Raw genomic sequence first — 17651 nt, 5'->3', positions numbered from 1 at the left:
CCTTTGACTGCCAAGTCTTAGTTATTAAACTATGCATAAAGTGCTTGATGTTTTGCGAATTCACCGTTGCGAGTCGCGACAGTGTAATTTCCGTGAAAGCGATGCGTGCTATCGAGCAGAACTCGCTTCTCTGCATTCGATGACCTTTCCCTACGTTACGACATAATTTAGTGGAACTGTGCAACCGACTGTGTCTTGCGTGTAAATCAATCAGTCAATTTTGCTTTGGCTTACCACTAGCTGGGTGCAACCAGAAATGTAGAGCACCTACTGTTCTGTACGTAATAAGAAATCTGTACAGTAAATGCAACTATGCCAGCATATCGACTGTCTACCACAAAATGTTGATACCACTAGCCCGTCCAAAAGGAACAGCATAAGGGTAACCGGTAAACGGGAAAATTTAAAAGGTGACAAGGTACTGAACAAATTACGGTACGTTACGCTGCTGTGTCTACGGTAGCTTCGCCGTAAAGGAAGAAGAACGCGTCTTAATGGCAATTTTCAGCACCGTGTACGTGTTTTGACTGGGCCCACATAATTTACGTTACTGAAACCAGTGCACTGCGATGTTTGCTTTGTCGTTTGCTTTGTCTTGTTATATCTGTCGGCAGTCTAATCACTTTTCGGTATAAATCTGCTTTCTTTGCGGACAGGCCTGTATGCAGAACGTTAATATCATTCATGTTATCTATAACTAATCGCCGCGTGGTGGTGAGTCACACTACGTAGGAAACGCGACTGCTGTGTTGGCGAAAAAACGCTGTACAATGTGTGGAAACACGTTGGTCCAGCGTACTTGCAGCAATCCTTACCATTTCAAGGTTCAAACGGTACGCAGAAGGTTCAACTTTTTCCTGTTTTTTTTTCCTTTTTCCAGATGTAAACGTCTTTCGTTTATCACAAATGTGGCCAACTGCACCAGGCCCAGAATTTATTAAAACGTGTAAATCACTAACAAACCATGCACTGAAAAAACTTGAATCAATTTTCCCTAAGATACCGTATGATACTGTAGAGAAGTACCCAACATACGTATTAGGGGTGCCAGTTTGATGGGTATTATGTGGATAAACGCTTATTTGAGAGGCAGTGGTCTATTAGCGCCGTCGTTTTATGTTTGATGGCAGAAAGGAACAATCTTTTCAAGAAAAGCTTCGCGAACAGCCGGTGTTCGCCTGTCAGTCACGTGTCACCATCCATCTTCCCAGTATGCAGACGGACCAATCATCTTGAAAATTTTTATCAAATTTATTTTTCCATTTATGTTCAGCTTGGCTTTTTTTGGACGCACATTTAAATGCCACTGAGGCCAACCTTTAACCTTACTCTGCATTACCTGAATCAGACGATTTGTTTTGCGAGTACGATTTGTTTTGCGAGTACACTGCGGCTCTTCGTCCTGAACCGACTTGTTCCTTACTCGGAATCGGAGTTCTATTGGTATACATTTTTTTGCGAACAGACATCATCCCGGCAGTGCCCCATTGTGAAATTCTTATGAACCTATCTTAATAATTATCTTTTCCATGCCGGCATCGGTTGCCGGTCGTACGCTTCAGCCGATCGTGAACTGTTTTTGTAAAATCGGAAGCACGAGGCATTTGGCTAAAAGAAGCCGGTACGTTTCATCACCCTTTAATTACTTACCTACAACTCGCGCAGTTCAAAAATTGTCAATAAGGATTAAAACTATTTACTTCCTGATGGTAAAAATCTACCAAAAAGAAGTACTACGAAAATCGTACGCAAACGGAAGAATGAAACTCTGCTACGATCCACTCTCCAACCCGAAAGTCAAAGCGCAAGCAATTTCATTGTAATTATTTCTTCCATCTCTTTTCGTCAACCATACATCTGCGTGTTGCATTTATTCCACTCCTGTCGGAAGGTCAGCGGTCAGTTGAATTTGCAGTCTCAGCGAGAAATCATGGGGATTGATGTAACCTTTCGCCGGATCCAGTAGCGTCTGAAAACACAAGCTTGCATTCATTGTAAGTGATTAGCCAAGCATTTGCAAGTATAAACCACACAGAATACTCCACCTCCATCGAAATATAGTGTCTGTATCCCATATTATCTCCATTCTTGCAGAACAGATGGGTTCGCGCTACGGAAATGAAGCACAGTTATTTTGTAGGAACATCGCAACCTACGTTGCCATAGACTAATAAAACACAAATGTCGTTTAACGGGTGGAAGTTCACCATTCCACGGTAGCAGACGAAGTTCTAAAGTCGCTTGGCACGCCCAAGTATCGGATTTCGGATAGCCGGAAGGCCCGGAGCACACCAAGAAGAAGCCAAGCGCGGGAAACTCTCCTTGAGCGTTCTTATGCACATCGATGTTCCTGCAGAAATATAGCACATAACCTTTCTTTACTCAAAAGAGTTAATCTCAATCCAACTTATTATTTTGTTACTGAGCTACGCCGATTCCTACCAACCAACATCTACAGCCTTGGAAAACTAAGAACATAATATTTCAACATATAACATACGTAATTATCCATTGTTAATGGAACCCAAGGCCATCCGTTTCGCAACTGTAGTCAGCATACTGTAAATGCGTAACTGAGCACTTCAACAAAAGCCACCTATACAAATATTACTTTAGGGATTTATTTCCGTGGAACCGGCATCACATGGCAAACGCAAAAATGGCGCTTTGTGAAAGCGCCAGCGCTCGTAATATACCTCGTAACAAACGCCCGGGTTTCTCAATGGTCGTTGTTAAAATGGTGACCTTTGACAAAATCGACCGTGTAGGCACCGTCAATGGGAAGCAAAACAGCAAAAAAGAATGGGGTTTTAAATAACAACTGATTGGTACGTTTTACTGTTATTAACGTCGATTCGGGAAATCTCATTTTTCACAATGTCCACCGTTCACACAGTCACTGCTCGGTCAAAACCGGCATTGCACTCGATGAAATCGAACGATCCGCTACTAATGGTGCATTATTTGACGATATATCGTAATGTCCAAGCGGCTATATAAGAAGGCGCTTCCGCCCTTGCAAAAATCGCAAGAAAGGCAAATAACTTTTTTCCGATCAGAGTGCGGCGTTAAAAATTACATATCGGTCTGTACGTACGAGTATATTAGCGCTACTTATGCTATAGTAGAGCCAGCCGAAAATAGGCAAATCGAAGAGGTATTCTGTTCCGCCAAACGTATTTGAGTTGCAGACCAACGGTCACCAGAGATAGCACTGGGATAAATGTACGTCATAATATCCGATTTGCGATAATGATCAAGAGAGCAGGCGCACAAACCGCGCGCAGGGGCCATAAAAAGTAATTAAAAAGTAATTAAGACGCTGCTCTCTAAGACATGGCCTGCTCCCACAAGCACGGGCCCGACACACAAAAGTGACTATGCGGAGTCCGGTAGTGGTCATGCGCCTACGCGATGTAAAACAATGGAGCAGACACAGGAGGAGGAAGAAATTAGCCTGCCTTGTGTCTGTCCGTGGTCGGCCCATCGCGCGTGTAGTTTTCGCAAGGCGAAAGAGGCAAGCATCCCTTTCAGACGCAGGACGCGGTGCCTCCAAGTCATGCTATCTATAGCATGGGTACTGGCCGCTTGCTTATCGCAAATTCCGAAATGTTAAAGCCTACCAACCTTGAGTATACCGAGTTGACCTTTTGTCGGCATGCTACTGTCTGGCCAATAGCGTGCCATACCGATGCGTCTATTCGTGAAGCCAATACCGAATTGTCTTCGCACAAACCCATCCAGAAAGACTTATACTCGTATGATGTGTGCTCCAGATAATTCAAAGCATATGTGTTTGAACCAAAGAACAAAGTACTTAGTTGAAGTTGCGCTACTGTTTTTACGGTAAATGCTCCGCCAGTGAAAAAAAGCAATAACTTTTCGGCACTGTGTACATGCATGGAATGCACGCGCTACTGTATATCTCTGTATACTTTATCACAATAATAAAACTGCGATAACTAAGTTGCGTTATTATACCTGTACGCACAGTAGTCTTATCATTTACCACTTTGCAGGCTCACTTCTCCTTTTATAATGGATGTAATCTTCTGCTTTTATTTTTGGACGGGTTTGTACTGTATGTAAAAGGATAATTATGATTCATGGCCGTATCCATCGCTTGAAATGCATGCTGCTTGAGCCATATCACGAAGGAAAAGCGGCGGCTATGGTTGCAAGAAACGCGGTACATTGTATTGGAACACGTTGGTCCAGCGTACTTGCAGCAGTTCTTGCTTATGCAGTGCACAAGTAGCAGCAACAGCAGCTACAGCATTACAAAGTACAAACAGTACGCAGAAGGGTCAACTCTTTTCTGTATTTTTTCTTGCCACAGATGTAATTAAGAGTTTACTTAAGTTATAATTGTGCCGGCTTGTTTTGCATTATCTCATGGTCAGTTAAATCACAATGTTTAATAATAATTTGCTGTTTACCAACAACTAACGGCAACAGTATGTGACCACTTCCGTATTGCTTGTACTACTTAAAATTGCTGTTGATTGGTATTTACGCATTAAAGCATTTCGTACGTCGCTGCAAGATTCCGGCGGAAATTACGGCACGAGAAATTATGAGACACTACGAGTTTTATTGCAGTCCAGCACAGCGTCAGGATTAAAAAGCTATATCACAGCTCGCGGCACATATTATCAATTCCCTTGCCAGCCAATAATCAAAGAATTAAATCATTACAATAAAAAAACAGCGGATACAAAAGGACAACAAAACTGTACACTGATAATTCCGGTCAGCGCCACTGCGACGCCGCGTATCCCGGGTACAGCGTGGACGACGCACACGTGGCGTACACGGGCTTGGACAGGGTCTCCAGGCCACTGCTGCCGGGCGGCATGGGCACGGAGAAGTAGTTGTTGGACGCCGCACTGCACAGGGATTCCAAGATGCGCGCCAACTCTAGGTTATTGCAGTCCAGCAAGTGACCGCTCAGATTCTCCTCTAACTTCTCGCAAATCTGATGAATAACAGCACCGGTCAATTGGTTAATAGAGGACGCTAATAAAGGTCATGAACGTACCTCAATTTGGTATTTGACGGCGTAGGAAAACAGCTCCTTCAGGGCGTTTGTCACATTCATATGGAAAGCGTATTTCTGCAAAAGAATTGACAAAATTATTTTAATAAAAAAAAACAGAAAATTAAAAACAAATCGACTGTAATAAAAAAAATTATTCGCTTTAAAAATTAAAAACGTACTATTTTTTAGTATATTTTCACTCCTAGCCACTACACTTATACTCGCGATATTGAATAGCGATACCAAAATACAAGTAACAAATTAATTTGAATATCATTTAATTAAACATGTAAATAAATAATCATAATTTATAAATAAATAAACCATGTTAATAAATGATTTAATTACAGATTTTGTAACTATTGACTTTACCTTTGAGAGTGATCGCATATATTCCATCAGTTCCGGTTCGGCGACTGCCGGCAATCCCTGGATCTGTTCGTAATAACCACGGATCATCTGCCGGTAAATCGGCATGTCCTTGGCAAAGAGCAGTTTACTGCAGGGCGAATCCTTATCGAGCCGGCCGTTCTCATTCCAGTTGCAGCTCTCCATCAGACACTGCGCAATCACCGCCAGACTGCTCTCCACACTCGGACTCTTCTGCATGTCCAACAGCATTTCAGGAGTCTTGATCAAGTTGGACCAGAAGCGCAACGGCAAACTACAAATTGACCAAAATAAAACTTTATTGGTCAGCTCATTTGGATGTTTTATATAATAATTTTAGTAAACTAAGGTCAACGAATAAACAGTCAAATAAAAAGCCAAAATAATTCGAATTTTTCTAATAAAATACAATTATTACCGGCACATTTTTGGGTCATTCCGATCAAATAATAAAACAATTTAATTCAGTTCAACTGCAATTTTTTCAGATTTCAAAGCATTTTATTTTTCTAGATTTTATTTATGGAAATTTCCGTGTGTACCTGTTGCTCTTCCAGGCATGCACCGTCTGCGCATCCACCAACCCGGTCTGCTGCTGGAACCGATCGAACAAATCAAACAACCACTTGACCGCCACCGGCACCCGCCCGTCATCCCCCCGAAACAGTCCCTCCATCAGATCATCCACATACTTCCCCAGCGTGCCCTTCGTGGAAATCAACCGCGTCAGATAAATCTCCCGAATCTCCTTCCCTCCCCACCCCGCAACGTCCCCCCGCGTCCCAAATGCCACACCTTCCCCGAATGATATTCCCGCACCGCCGACGACACACTGTACGGACTGATCTCGCAGTGATCCGCATTCTGCCGGTACCCGGCGTCCTGGGCGCGCAGCACTAAGGTCATCACCGCCGACTCCACAATTCCGTAGTGCGCGAGGGTATTGATCCGTCGCCAACCGCCCGCGGCGACGGTGGACGTGGCGTCTTCGTCCTGGAGGATCAGCCGCCCCCGGGTACTGTTGTGCCACTCTAGATCGATTTCGTATAACGACGGCCGTGTCGAACTGGGCGTTGTGCTTTTGTACAGTGCGTCTAGTAGTTTCGCTTTGACTTGGGAGATGCTGTCGCAGTCCAGCACCCGACATTGCACTTTTTCGTCTAATTCGTCCTGGTGGAGGTCGATGAGGACCGAGTGGAAGTCGACTTTGTCGCGCAGGAGGTGGTCTTCCGACAGAGAGTAGCGGGCTTGGTGGGTCAGGCAGTCCACCGGGCCTTTTTCGACCTGGGTTTTGACGGCTTGGATGAGGAGGAAGAAGGTCGGGCCGATGTGGTCCTGGAGGGTCTCCAGCATGCTGATGCCGATCCAGTTGGACAGCATTTTTTCTACCACGGATTCGGAGCGGCGCAGCATCAGCTGGGGGTGCTTGGCGAGGGCCGAGCGGTGCATTAGATCGATCATCAAGCGTTGAAAAACCCTATTTCAAAAGGTCAAGTTATTATAATTTTTGATAGATTTTTTTAAATTTACTTGAAAATATTTTTCATCGTTTTTTGTTATATTCCACGGATGTTTTTTATTTTTTCTCACTAATATATTTTACGAGTGTTTCTACTTTTTACTAACTTTTTTTTAAAAATCGAAATGGGCCATCTATAAAAATGTTTTGTTTTGTACGCATTTAAATGTTATTTATTCAGTTATGTAATTATAGGTACTTTTAATTACGTTTTTTAGTTCTGCAGCTTTTTATATAAATTTTGCTTTAACTCGGTAATCACCAAATTTAGTTAGCGTTTTTGAACTATATTTATTTTAATTTTATTAGATCGCTTATATCATTTTCTTACGTATTTTACGAATTTTTTAAAGAGTCTTTCATATTTATTTTGACTTACTGTGTGAAGTAGTCGAGTTTGTCCATGAAGACCAGCGTCAAGAGCGACGCGACATTGGCGCGATCGCGGATGCCGAACGTCCTCTGTGATTCCAGTGCCCCGATGAAGGAGACGAGAAAGACGTCTTTGCAGAGCAGTTGCTCGAACTGCTGCATGGCCGTCTCGAATCCGGTGCAGCGGTTGTTGCGGCAGGGACGGATGTCTTGCAGGACCGGGTGCGAGCGGTCCGGGTTGAGGCACAGCGGGAAGAAGATGCGCATCAAGTACGTCCCGTGGTCCACGTACGGGATGCCGGCCATGTGCACTTCGCTCGCCAGATCCGAGATGTCGGTTTGCAGCTCCGCAAAAGCTGTACGCAGAAAGGCGATTTCATTAGCATTATCTCATATAATGTTTGATAAATTGATTTTTTTCGATTTGGTTCATGGTTGTAGCAAGTATTTGATACGTACAAATACAATGTACATGCAGTGGCTTTACAATTAGATTTAGCAAGTAATACAATTGTTTACTTGATTTTAATTAATTTTTTATTAGTGAGTCATCAGATCTTCCTGTTAATCCGGAATATTTAATTGATTTAATTGTAGTAACATGAATACCGGAAATTCACTTGCCGTCTACAGTAAGTAGGTAAAACTCCGGTTACATTTAAAACGTATCCAATTTTAAAGATTTACTAGATTTAATCGTAATTCGGTTAAATTTATTTCACACGCTTTAAATTTATTAAATTCAGCAACATAATTTTTAAAATTTTATTCAATTAAATAATACCGAATTTAATTAACTGACCTTGTTTGCACTCGAGTCGGACGTTGCTCTCGAGGGTATCCAGATGCAGCTGGATTCTTTTATACTCCCGCTCCGCCCGGCTACTCTTCCGGCACATAAACCACAACACTGCGGCGGTAATCAGCAGGCACCCGACCAGGCCCACCGACACGCCGGTCACCACATCCGTCCCCACGACAATCTCCGCCCGCGGTCCCTCTCCACCGCCACTGCCGCCGACACCCACCCCGGGATACTCCAAGTACCCCGCCGGGAACTCCAGCTCGCCCATGTGTAGCTCCACGGGATAGTGCCCGCGCGCGACTGCCGGTGGCGGTTGGCAGACGATGCGGTTGGGCGTGATGCTGGTGATGTTGCAAAGGTCATCGCCCACGGTGACGTACACTTCCGTCAATGTTAATCCGCTGTCTAAGCGTTCGCCCTCGATCACTAGGACCTCGCCGTGGAAGGGCCGGATGTGGTCGACTTCCTCGAAGGAATACACCACTGGGTCCTGAACGAAAGGCGAATATCAGTCTTTAAAATACAGTTATATATGGATATTAATTTAATCCTCCTAATGTTTTATCACTTTATTTCAAATCGATTTTTCAGTTTTATTGATCTTAGCATTAGGGAACATTTATGATTATTTTTCGCTTTATTTTACAAAAAGTTTGTTTGGTTTTGCTATTTCTCATGTTTAGCAATCGGTGGTTTTGCTTTTATTTGCTGAAATTTTAAATCGATATTTTTGAATATTTTCTGTAATTATTCTTTTATTTGAATAGATTGTATATTTATTTTTTATATCGAAAACGTCGAGGACTGTTTGCATATTAACCGTACCTGGAGGTAAACGATACGGCGCAATTGCGGATCCGTCCAGCCATCCATCTCCATCCTCACCGCGAATTCCGCGCTGTTATTGATATTCTGGTCGTTAACAAACGGGGCGCGACAAGATACAGAAGCGTCGATGACCCGGCACTGCGAGGAATTCATCACCGTCTTCCCGTCCGCACTCAAGACAGTCATCCGGGCGGTCTGCACCGCCTGGAGATTCTCTCCCATCACGTCGATGATATTCCCACCCGAGGCGAACGTCGTGGCCGGGATGAATTTTGTAACCACCGGATCCTCCGTAAACATAAATTCCGTGTTAAGCATCCTGTTTCCGCCGTCGATGGACAAGACTACTCCCGGTTTCCCACTTCCGGTGGCGGACGCGGTCGTGAAACAGGATAACTGGTGCGCGGTGATGGAATCCGGGATGACGCGGCATTCCCGTCCCAGGATCACGACGGAGACGTTACTCCCGATATCCAGATGGTTCCCGAAGAGCGTCACCCGGGTCCCTCCCGCCCGGATGCCCTGCCGGGGATGGATGCGGGAGAGGGTGGTGTTGAGGAAGTAGAAGCGCTGGAAGGAGGACTGCGGGGCGCGGCCCCCCAGGGTGATGGTTACCGGGCCAGCGCGGTAGGGTTGGGTGGTGAAGGGGTCCAGCCGGCAGACAACCCTAGTAAGGTAAAGGTCATGATGGGAGAATAAGAAGGAAAGAGTGGTTACGTACTTCCGGGAGACTTGGTATTCCACCGGATAACATGGGACGCCGGCGACGCTGATGGCATCGGTCAGGTCGTCCATTTTCAGACCGAGTTCACGGCCCATGATCGTCAGGAGTGTGCCTCCATCGACCAGACCACTGACCGGCGAAATCTAAACCAGAGATAGTTTCTTACAAATTAAAATCGTTTATTAACAGTTCATCAGTATTATTTTTTGGTTTTTATTAAGAATCAATTTATTCTTTTATAAAAATAATTTGTATGCATCAAATCATTTTCTTAAGTAATCATATTTAAAATTTATTATATTATTTCAACCAGTTTGATATTACTTTTGGGAAAACTTTTCTTGTATTGAAATTGTTATGAATTGAATCAGCAGATTAACTATGTTTTTTTTGTAATTTATAGATATACTTTTTTGAGTAATTTAATTTTTTAGAATTAAATTTAAAATTTTCTTTTTATAATTTTGAAGTACCGAATCAATAGTGGGTGCTGGGCAGTTATTAGCCCCCTTCAGTTTCTGCTCGTCTTGGACGAATTGGCATTCATCGTTCAGCCAGACACACTGGAACTCCGCCGGCAGACTGCGACACGTGCTGCAGTCCGGTCCCTTCAACCGGCACTTGTACAGCGTGACGTTGATGGTGTCGACGTAATGGTTCCAGTTCCACACCACCGATAACGCGCCGGGCTTCTCCTCGGTTTCTGATTGATAGAAATAGGCCGTCTCCTGGCAGAGCAGGGAGCTGGGTTCCTGGAGCGTGGCCGGTACCCGGGTCACGCGGTTCTCCGTCTCCATCAGACACTCAAACACGGCGTCCTGTGGGAGAATAAATTGCCGAATAAATAACCAATCAAAACATTTATAAAGTAAATTTAATGAAGAATAGGATTGCAGAGTTTTCCTCCATAAAAAAAATGTACGAGTAGACCGGAAGTTACCTTTTGCGGGGACAGTTGACTGACGGTTAGTACGATGGCTTTAGCGGCCATATTCGGCAGGAGCAGCGATGAGCGACCCAACTGTGGGGCACTGAATTCCTTTACGTCGGTGGTGGATAAGTGCGGACACTGGTCCGCCACCGCGAGCAACGCCGATTCACCATTCTGAAAAATATGCGGTTTATAACGTTAACCTGATTAATACGAAATAAATATCCCCTTAATTTGCGTAATATACTTCTATCGTTATTACGTATTATTTTTTCATTATCAAAGCATAAAGACGGGGTTGGGTGTTTTTCGTACCGAAGACTGACGACAGGTTTGTTGTGATTCGGGATTATTGTCGACGCAGGTATGACTATGACTGCACCATGTACAGTTCCACTGGCTTGAGACGCAGGAATGGCATCTACAAAAACAACGTAATACAACCCTTCTTCTCTTGGAATTCGTTTATTTTCTATTAATTTGATTAAATTAATTACTTAATAATCATTTAAGCAACTATTTAATTTAGTAATTATAGTCTATCGTAGTACCGTTGATGGAAAGCGCAGTTGTAGACGGTCAGCGAGCGCTGGATGAAATCCTTATTGGTCTCCTGCGAGCGCACATTCACCGACACCGCCACGTGATCTGCTTCCGGCTCTTTCCATCCCTCCGCTAACGTCCGCGGATCCAACATGCACGCTAGACCGTTGCGCGTCACATTGGCCGGGACCACCGCCACCGTGGGGGCCGCCGCGTCCGACTGGATGCCGAAGACGCAGCTGTAGGGAGAGTGACCTTTATCCGTGGCAGCCACTGGCAGTTCTTTGATGTGCAGTTCAATCTGTTGCAATGAATTGGTGATTATATTTGCAATTCCCAGTTGGCCAGATGGGATTTGTGTTACCTTGGTCTGTGACCTTTGAACGGAAATCCGATCCGGGATGACGGAGGTAAAATCAATGCACTGCTGTGAGTTGAAGGGCAGCCATTTGGCCGCGCCGTGTTTGCTGGAGCGAGAGGATTGCGAACATGCCTGGCGCGTTGTACAACTGCGAAAATAATAATTTGTAATAATATTATATTAAAAACAAAATAATAAACATATTTATTAAATAATCAAATGATATGATTTTGCATGAATATTTATTTTCGTAAAATTAAATGACATGTTGTCAAAAACATTCTTCAGTAGTACACCGAGAAATTGGTCTAATTTCGACAAAATCTGGAGCGACTGTTGCTGGTGATGGTATCGTGCAGACCCTAACAACAAATGTTAAAAAATTAATAGAAATAAAGAACACAAGTTTTGTGGAATTTAGTTCTTGTAAATATGTCAACGATCTTTTTTTAACATGTATAAAGGATGATTTTGAAAAGTTGTAACCCGATCTGGATTTTTTCAACAAAATTCGATTATGTATTAAGCCGTTTTACGTTTCCCGTTAAAGCGCCTGAATGGAAGAAAATCGATTAGTTATGTAAAGAATTTTGCCACTGTAAAGAAGTGCACGAATGTGGGCAGGTAAACACCGGCGATCGCGTTACACTCAGCGCCGGCGTAATCGGATAATCGCGCCCATTGTGAACGGGATCGATCATCCGGTGTGCAGCCCCGGTTAGCGCTTCCGCTCCGGCACACCCGCACAAAAAACCGCAAACTGGGTTAGACACACAGCCCGAACGCAGATGGCTTCAGTTGTGATAAAACCGGCAACAAACAGCGGCTTGATTGCTCTAACCAACGCCTTCTTACCGCTTCTCCAACGAACACCAACCGCAGAATGGATCGCGTGATTGCAGGCACTGCCGGCAGTCCGAGTGCACCGAACACGAGTCCATCTCCATCAGCACTACCTATTCATCCACGAAAAAACGTAAAATTTCCCATTCGTATGTTAGCGCATCGCGCTTAAATGTTGTATTCCAGGAAAAGCAAAATGCCAGCTTTTATCAAAATATTTACGCGATAATGAACATGATAAATTACTGGGCAATGTTCCATTAAAAAATTAAATAAAATTGGAAAAATAAATTCTCAGTTCAATAATACCGTAAAATCATAATTTAATTCAAAAGCCTACATAAATAAATAAGCTACAATGGATTTTATGTAAAGCATGCATAGTATTCAAATACACATTTAGTTCATTTAATTAATAACAAACGAAATCATTAATAAGTTTTCAGAAATGTTCCTGAAGTTGAGAAAAGTATTTGACAGTCAATGTTAATTATGTAGTAAAGGGAGAAGAATTCTGAAAAGTGTGGAAGCCGGTAAAGGTCACATAAAGTTACACCCCGTTAAAAATACTTCGTTTAATTTAGATTTATTTTTACCTCAGATTCAGTGAGGACGTAGATTTTCCGTTGTTTATTATCGATGTGCAGCTCTTTGACCTGGCCGACACTGGAGTGCGGCTGATTGAGATCGACATGCCCGTACTCCAATCCGACGTGGGCGCTTTTCAGGAGGATCTTCCGCACTATTCCCTTGCGTGTCCCGACGACAATCACCACGTGTTCGCGCACAGCGACGTCGTCATTGGCCGGCGCCACCGTGGCACTGACGGCGCTGATGGAGTCATCGGCAAAGGTCACCAGCGCCTCCGCGTTGGCTGGGATGTTGCCTTCGATCATCAGGTGCTCGTTGCAGAAATCCGTCACAACACGCGGATCCTAAACGATCAAAATCAGCTGTTAACCACGAAAGAAAAGGAAAAATACCACAAACATCAGTAGGCAATTTTTATTATCATTTATTACTTCGTCAGATTTATTTGTTGTTTATCTGTATTTTCCGGATTTTTCCTTATAATTATTAATATTGTATTTATTAATCGTGTTTTACAAATAATAATTTTACCTAAATCAAATTAAGAATTTGCTTAGCACTTTATAATTATTTTCTTATGCATTTGTTCATATTTACAGTACTAATTTTACTGGCGCAGCAGTTTTAAGAGAAACAGCAAAAATCATAACAATTATCGAAAAAATAATTATTAGGATGAACGTATTTCTAAATTATTTATTTTGGAGCGATACGTACTTTGGGGCAGGGCAAACTGGCACCGGCAATGAATCCCAATCCGCGACTGTGCCGACTGCCGCTGAAACACTGTCGCGCGTTGCGCTCGAACATTTCGTGGAGATCGTCGATGGGAAAGAGACACACGGCGGACGAGGCCGGCTTGGATGCCGATGAGCGCCATTCAGCGGCGGAAAAGGCGGCCACAAGGACCTGGGAAGACGCACATGTTTGCTTTTGTTCACGCAGCACAAGTAGCCAGCGGATAAACAGTCAACACTCGCGTCATGCATGGTTGATGGAGTAAACTCAAATAATTACGCATGCTGACCCCATTCAAAGGTGACGCAACAATAACGCTACAAATAGATCGCATTTCTCACTATGAATTTCGTGCAAAATAAATTAGGCGTTGACTAAGTGCGCACAATAAAAATTACACTGTATACGAAATTTCCCGAAGAAATAAATATTAAAAAATTCAAATAAATAAGGACAAAATCACCACCGAAACGGAGTAAAAACGATATTGGATTAGATTTGTTTACTTATAAAGTTCGTCCTTATAAAGCGTTTACCATATTTTATAAATGATTTTGTTCTACTTTTTTATCCGAAGAATATGTATTTTTCAATTTATTTTTATTTGTTAAGTTTCATTTTAATGAATGCATTCAGAAATATTTAATTTCAGTTTTTTTCAAAAAGATCTAATTTATCAGTGAGATTGTGTGTACCTGCAAGTTATAAGAAAAATTTCTTTTATGGTGAAAGGAGAAGAAATCATGTCAAATCCATTAATACATTAAAAATTCAAAAGAAAATCTTTCTAAAAATCGGTCAAATCGATATAAACGCTATACATCTTTCCATGCACGCCAGCAAGCCAAAATGTTTCCTTTGCAAAGATACACAGAAACCGGAGCACTTCCTTCAGTGACAGTCAGTCAGTCAATAAAACCAGCGCAAACAAATACAGTTCCTTTTGGGATTTTTTGCCAAACCAGCACAAGTCAACACGCCGCCTGACTCACCTTGCCGACTAAGGAGCCGGTGGGCGGTTGTAAGAGATGAACGCTCTGCAGAAGGTTGTACTTGTTGCCCTTGGCCTGGCAGCTCAGCGTGATCTCCATGTACGACTCGAAGGACGGGTCGGAGGCGCACACCCGCCCGATCTTGCTGACGTAGCCCTCGTCGGGGTTGCCGGCCGAGGCCGGCTGGATCATGGCGAAGTAGGCGTAACCCTCGTCGTAAAAACCTTTGAGAAAAGTAGATATTTAAAGCACTAAACGCGAGAGAATTATCTTAACTTAGCCGGTAAAGGTCAAGTTGTGTCCGTACCGGAAATGTATTTGACTTGGAAGGTCTCCAGAAACTGGCTGGCGATTTTCAGGCGGGCTTGCACAAACCGGCGAGCGCGGATAATTTCGAAGGTTTTTAAATTTCGGCTGAAAATTAATCAGGACATTAATACTGGTTATTAAAAATTATTTACTGGAAAAATCGACAAAATTTTTGCTAAGAAAATGAAAGCCAGTACCGCTTTCGATTACCATTTTTCAAAGCTGATGCTGGCCAATAATAACGAAATTACAAAAAGGAGCGCGCTTTTTAATAGCATAATATTTTATCTTAAATACAGTATGTTATTCGCTTTACCAGTTTTAAATTTCTTGGTCGATATTAAAGCAACAATACAATAATATAAAAATACTACGCTTTTTGATTACGCTTTAATTTACACTGGCACAGGAAATCAAATCAACTAAAAATGGTGAAAATTACTGCTGAGCGCTGATTGAAAATTAATAACACAAAGCCATTTGTACCTGCTAAGAACCGGTATCTCTTCCTGGCTGCGATACGGTCCCCGCTGCGTATGCGGCGCCGCGACATACAACACCCGGTGACTGCGGGCATCCGGCAGCCCCGGCCCCACAAACGCCACACTGCCGCCGCCCGCCACTCCCTCATTATCCACCACCGGCACCGGCAACCGTTCCAACTTCCTCCCGATATCCTCCACCGGATACCGCTCACAAATCCCTTGAAACAGATTCCCACAGGCCAACACCGTCCGCTCGCTCCCGGCGCCTTCCACGAGGAGAATTTTATTGACATTATCCGTCGGGGTCTTCAGGGCGCCGTGCTGGCACGATCCTCGGGCGGAACACAAGAGACTGTCATCCTGCGGACCCGTAACGACTGATTGTATAATGGATAAACTTGGATTTAATTTGTATAAACAGTTTGTCCCGGCGATGTAGATATTGGCGACGTTTCCGGTGGATTCGTCGGCGTCCAGGACGAGATGGGAGAGGGTGAGGGACGTGGCGTTCTGACCCCGGCATCCCTCCAGCCGGACGCGTTGGAGGGTCCCCCACGCCGGGTGGAGAAAACATCCCAGGATTATTAAATAAATCCCGGGACTTTCGGAATATTTTCTGTATAAATCGGATTTTTTCGGCATTTTTTTCCTCTCTTTAACCGACAGAGTTGTCGACTGCGGAATTAATTGCTAAGGAATGGCACTTTTAATGCGGCAAGGCCATCCGCCATACTTGAGACACTTGATTGCGTTCATCAACATCTGCAAAATCCAATGGCAAGTGTCAGTTTTTTCCTTGTCTTTTATTTATTCTGATGATGCACAACAGTATATATTGAAGGAAATTCGGTTAGCATTGATAAGGGCATCGGATGGGTTTAATTAAACGCGGGACGCGGCATTGCCGGCATGCATCACACAGGGGAGGAAGTGCAACAGATGCCGCTAAATCGTGGTAATTGTTTGTGGCTTGTGTCAATAGACACAAGCCGGCAAGTGTCTATGATGTAATACACAGGCCATTGTCAACATGCAATCGTTTTACGCCGGCCACCATGGAGTGCACTTCAATGGCCAATATTTTACAAACAATTTTCAAATCATACAAATCGAATTTTCATATGGATGGTTGACAATACCGTCCTTGTTGCACGGTTATAACGGTACAAAAATGACAAATTGCCCAAGAATTTGAAGAAATATTTTCTTTCCCAGAGTAAAACTACTGGAAACGAGTTCTAAGGTATGCACACAAAAACTGTAAAATTAGATAAAGTACAAGTACTGTACACTAGGAATCTAGGATTCAGGAAGTGCACAAGTTAATCACGACGCAAAACGTGATTTTTAAAAATAGTACATAATAAGTACTACTCGTATAAGATTAAGATACTTACTTTTTTAAAAACAATTACTGACGCGCTAAAATTAAATTTTGAATCTGCCGAGTATCGACTGCTGGATTAAGAAAATTTAGTTCGACTTCAACATAAATATTGTCTACAGTACAATGATTAAATGTCCAGCACAAGTAAGTACTTTGTACTAATAATTATTGTAAGCTCTTAAAATAATTCTCACGATAATCCGTTGATGACATAAAGTTTAACTGTATATACCGTTTAACTGTATATACCGACCTTATCCGTTAATAAATTCCAGACGTGTAATTTCCCTGAGAGCGCCGCTGATAAAACACGCATAAAATTCCCCCATAAAACTCTCAACCCGGCCATCTGTTCCGAAGGGTCAGCTAAAGCAGGCAGCGTTCAGCGTTCTCCGTATTCCCCACAACGCCCAAATTAACCGGCATGTTCAGCCCCAGTAATGGCCTACGCTAACCGATAATCAAAATCGATGGATATGCATTTAAACCAAGAGCGTATTTATCATATTATACTGCACAACCCGCATCCACACAGGCTAACAAATTATCCTAACGCGCCACTCTGACACGCAGGGACGTTAATTAAACAACACGCCAACCGGGCATTTACCAGCGCGCGCAATACCAACTAATGCCGGAATAATGGCTATTCCATCGTTTGGCATATTACATTTCGCTGCCTAATATCTTCATCACATCATCTCGTCAATATATACACATATATATACAGCCCACCCCCGCTGCCGGGAAACAGGACGATGACACGTTGATTATAACAATGACAATCCTGGA

General features: G+C 43.2%; 2 protein-coding genes across 2 annotated transcripts; both read right to left on the bottom strand.

Annotated features, from left to right (window-relative positions):
* Positions 1-1752: 1752 nt before the first annotated feature.
* On the bottom strand, positions 1753-3847 carry LOC129597827 (uncharacterized). Its single transcript, XM_055495515.1, has 4 exons — positions 3628-3847; positions 2208-2350; positions 2046-2110; positions 1753-1969 (listed from the first exon to the last, which is right to left on the bottom strand). The coding sequence occupies exons 1-4, from the start codon at positions 3738-3740 to the stop codon at positions 1871-1873; spliced, it is 420 nt and encodes a 139-aa protein (XP_055351490.1). The 5' UTR covers positions 3741-3847; the 3' UTR covers positions 1753-1870.
* An 801-nt stretch (positions 3848-4648) lies between these two features.
* Positions 4649-17614, bottom strand: LOC129597774 (plexin-B-like). The gene is given in 21 exon segments (XM_055495441.1): positions 4649-4978; positions 5042-5116; positions 5414-5705; positions 5974-6184; positions 6187-6908; positions 7330-7678; positions 8125-8617; positions 8953-9622; positions 9677-9822; positions 10153-10497; positions 10620-10784; positions 10926-11031; positions 11162-11454; positions 11518-11662; positions 12370-12470; positions 12954-13292; positions 13666-13857; positions 14679-14902; positions 14986-15092; positions 15474-16234; positions 17113-17614. Coding segments are annotated over 20 exon segments (5841 nt in total). The 5' UTR covers positions 16115-16234; positions 17113-17614; the 3' UTR covers positions 4649-4753.
* Positions 17615-17651: the final 37 nt, after the last annotated feature.

This window comes from Paramacrobiotus metropolitanus, unplaced genomic scaffold (assembly GCF_019649055.1).
Source record: "Paramacrobiotus metropolitanus isolate TYO unplaced genomic scaffold, Prichtersi_v1.0 Parri_scaffold0000109, whole genome shotgun sequence".
In the NCBI taxonomy this organism is placed as follows: domain Eukaryota; kingdom Metazoa; phylum Tardigrada; class Eutardigrada; order Parachela; family Macrobiotidae; genus Paramacrobiotus; species Paramacrobiotus metropolitanus.
The sequence above is the reverse complement of the archived record's forward strand: the minus strand, read 5'-3'. Positions and strand labels throughout refer to the sequence as shown.